General features: G+C 47.5%; 1 protein-coding gene across 1 annotated transcript; it reads right to left on the bottom strand.

The window, feature by feature from the left end:
* Nucleotides 1–1,854: 1,854 nt before the first annotated feature.
* On the bottom strand, nt 1,855–2,922 carry LOC103112888 (taste receptor type 2 member 40-like). The gene has a single exon (XM_007522356.2). The coding sequence runs from the start codon at nt 2,824–2,826 to the stop codon at nt 1,855–1,857; it is 972 nt and encodes a 323-aa protein (XP_007522418.1). The 5' UTR covers nt 2,827–2,922.
* Between the last annotated feature and the right edge of the window lie 294 nt (nt 2,923–3,216).

The following is a 3,216-nucleotide window of genomic DNA, read 5'->3' as shown; positions in this document are numbered from 1 at the left end:
CATTACCTGCATGAAACCTCCTGAAATTGTTTGTCTTTGCAAGCTCCCTCACTGTTTTCATAACTTTCTCTGGAAACATATGGGCTCCAAAAACCACCCTGTAGTTCCATTGTTAGCATACCTAGGCCCCTTTTAGTCAAGTTCAAAGTCTTTTTGTTTATTCTTCATTTTCCTTGAAACTACCGATCATTTAAAATACATATCCCCCTTTTTTGAGAGAGAGAGAAAAATCAAGGGGGTGGGGTGTACAGAGGGGTGGAGAAAGAGAGACCCCAGCAGACCTGATTCACTGCTCATGAAACTTCCCCCCTGCAGGTGGGGACCAGGGTCTTGAACTTGGATCCTTGAGCATGGTAAGGTGTATGTTCAACCGAGTGCACCTGTCCTCAGCACCTGCTCATTTTGGCCACTTTCTCTTTCCTGTGTTCACTTCCTTCTTCTTTTTTTTAAAGGAATATTATTCATTTATTTACTACCAGGGTTATCTTTGGGGCTCAGTGCCTCCACCACTCCCAGTAACTATTGCTCCCCCTTCTTTTTCCCTTTATTTTGATAGACATAGAGAGAAACAGAGAGGGGGAAAGAGATACCTACAACCCTGTTTCACAGCACATGAAGCTCCCTCATCCCTGCAGGTGGAGATGAGGGACCTGAACCTGGGTCCTTGTGCAAAGTAACTTGTGCACTCTACCAGGTGTGCACTATCTTGCCTCAGTGAGTCCGGTCCACTTCCTTAAAGATTTCTGCTTTCTCTCCTACCTCAGGGACTGCACATCAGAGTACCTTTTCCTTAACTGTGGACTAGCAGGGTGCTTTCATAGGGTGACTGCTAGTTTTCCATCCAGAACAAGTTGTCCTTGAGACTTAGAGGGTGCTCAGTAACAGCAGGCCAGAGAAGTGTCTAGTCAATCATTCCTTGAGATTCTGGGGGGAAGAGGCAGCGGATAAGCGCCTGAAGAGATGATGAGGGTGTGCAGAGCTCAAAGACCTTTCAGAAATCCATCTTAAATTTGCTTAGCTACTGTTGTGAAAGACACACCAGTTAAACATTTGTTTTTTCTTTTCTTTTCTTTTCTTTTCTTTTCTTTTCTTTTCTTTTCTTTTCTTTTTTTAAATCCAGTTTCACCTTCACGTGAGGATTTAATTATATGGGGGCCAGCTGAAGGTGCACCGGGTTAAGCATACACAAAGTGCAAGGCCCCGTGCAAAGGATCTGGGTTCGAGACCCTGGCTCCCCAACTGTAGGGGTGGATTTTTCACAAGTGGTGAAGCTGATCTGCAGGTGTCTGTCTTTATCTCTCCCTCTTTTTTATTTTTGCCTCCAGGGTTAGCTGGGGCTCAGTGCCTACACTACAAATCTACAGCTCCAGGTGGCCATTTTTTCCATTTTTTTTTTTAACTAGGACAGAGAGAAATTAAGAGGGGAGGGGTAGATAGAGAGGGAGAGAGAAATATAGACACCTGCAGCCTGCTTCACTGCTTTGTGAAGCTATTCCCTTGAAGTTGGGGAGTAGGGGTGGCTCAAACCAGAATCCTCAAGGGTCCTCGTGCTTTGTACTATGTGTGGTGAAAGTGGTGCACCACTGCTCAGACCCTTCCCTCCCTCTCTATCTTCTTTCCTCTCTCAGGTTTTCTCTGCCCTATCCAGTAAAATGGAAAAAAAATGGTCTCCAGGAGCAGAGGATTCATAGTCCTGGCACTGAGCCCCAGCGATAACCCTGGAGACAAATAAACAAATAAACAAAAGGATTTAATTATTCAATGAGGGCAAGGGTGAGAACAGTATCAGAGGAGAGTGGTCTAAGTGAAGGTAAGGCCTAGCTGGTTGGACAGGATCCTGTGATACTCCACGGGTCACAGATTCTGCCATTTGAGATAAAGATGGGCTCGGTGCTGAACTCGTCTCCAGGCTCTTCTGAGCCCAGGGTTGCTTGCAATCAGGAGTACGGAGTGGCTAGCAGGGTAGGCAGCCATGATCAATTTGCAGAGAATATTCCAGGAGCTGTTGGTGTCGAACTTGTTGGACAGAGAAAGAAACAGAGCCACTGCATTGAAGAGGTATAGGATGAGGAAATAGCTGATGGCTTTGATGGCCCCCACGTGGGCCTCCATGCTGGGGTCCCTGGAGCCTGTGGCTTTGCTCCCCATGTGCAAGACATGTCTCCGGAGCGAGATGATCTGCAGGGTGGCAGCCAAGATGAACAGGATCAAAGGCACGAAGATGCCCAGATAAAGGAGGAGAACCAGGTTCGTCACATTGGTCTCAGAGATGTACCTGTTCTCTGTGGAGTTGGAAGCAGGAATCGGGGTGGAGTTATTCACGTACACGTTGAATATGTCTTTACAGAAGGAAAGGCCACCACCTAAGGAGATGACCAGAGACCCCTTCAGAAGCCAAGGCATCAGCACCACGATTTTTCTCCTCATCCAGTGGAACAGAGGACGCGGGAAATGGGCAATCCTCAGGCAGTAGTAGATATTGAGCCAGGCGGCCATCCAGAGGTTGCAATAGTTCAGGAACATCAGGATGACCTTGAAGGGGATGTACACCTTGTTTTGGTTATAGGTGACCCGGAAGAGGAGGCTGCAGGTAATTTCCACCATCATCCAAATCTGGAGCAAGAGCCTGGAGAAACTCAAGAACAACAAGGTGTAGTCACTTACTTGAAGTCTTTTGCCTCTGGCCCACTCAGCACCATGCATGGCCGTGATGAAGCTATTCCCAATCACACCTGTGAGGCACTCGACTCCGGAGACCACCAAGGTGAGAAGGATTTTGAATGGGGACGTGTCTTTATCTGTGGCATCACTGTTGACTGTAGCCATTCTCTGACCTGCACCGTCAGATTTTTAGGTCAGGAACAGCCACTTGTGCTGTGAGCTCCAGACCCTCACTCACCCAGTGGTATTGTCACCCCTCCTCTGAACTCCCCCCTCCACCAGAACATGGTGATTTCCAAATTTTCATCATTATCTTGTCACATGATTGCAAGTGACAGGCTTGCCATGCAAATGGTGAGTGCATCTGGCTGCTAGCTGTCTCCACTTTTCACCCAGAGCCATTTGTCATGGACTTTAGGAGCTTAGTGCAAAGGGATGGGGGCAGATTTCTGTCACAGCACCTGCTCACCTGAGTGCTTGGATGTCTATATTCACCTAACAGAGCAAGAGTCCAGCTTTACATCCTAGTGACCCTCTTAGTCAACCCTTTTCTTG

The sequence above is a fragment of the Erinaceus europaeus genome, chromosome 8 (assembly GCF_950295315.1).
Source record: "Erinaceus europaeus chromosome 8, mEriEur2.1, whole genome shotgun sequence".
NCBI classification, from domain to species: domain Eukaryota; kingdom Metazoa; phylum Chordata; class Mammalia; order Eulipotyphla; family Erinaceidae; genus Erinaceus; species Erinaceus europaeus.
This window is presented reverse-complemented; position numbering and strand designations above follow the sequence as displayed.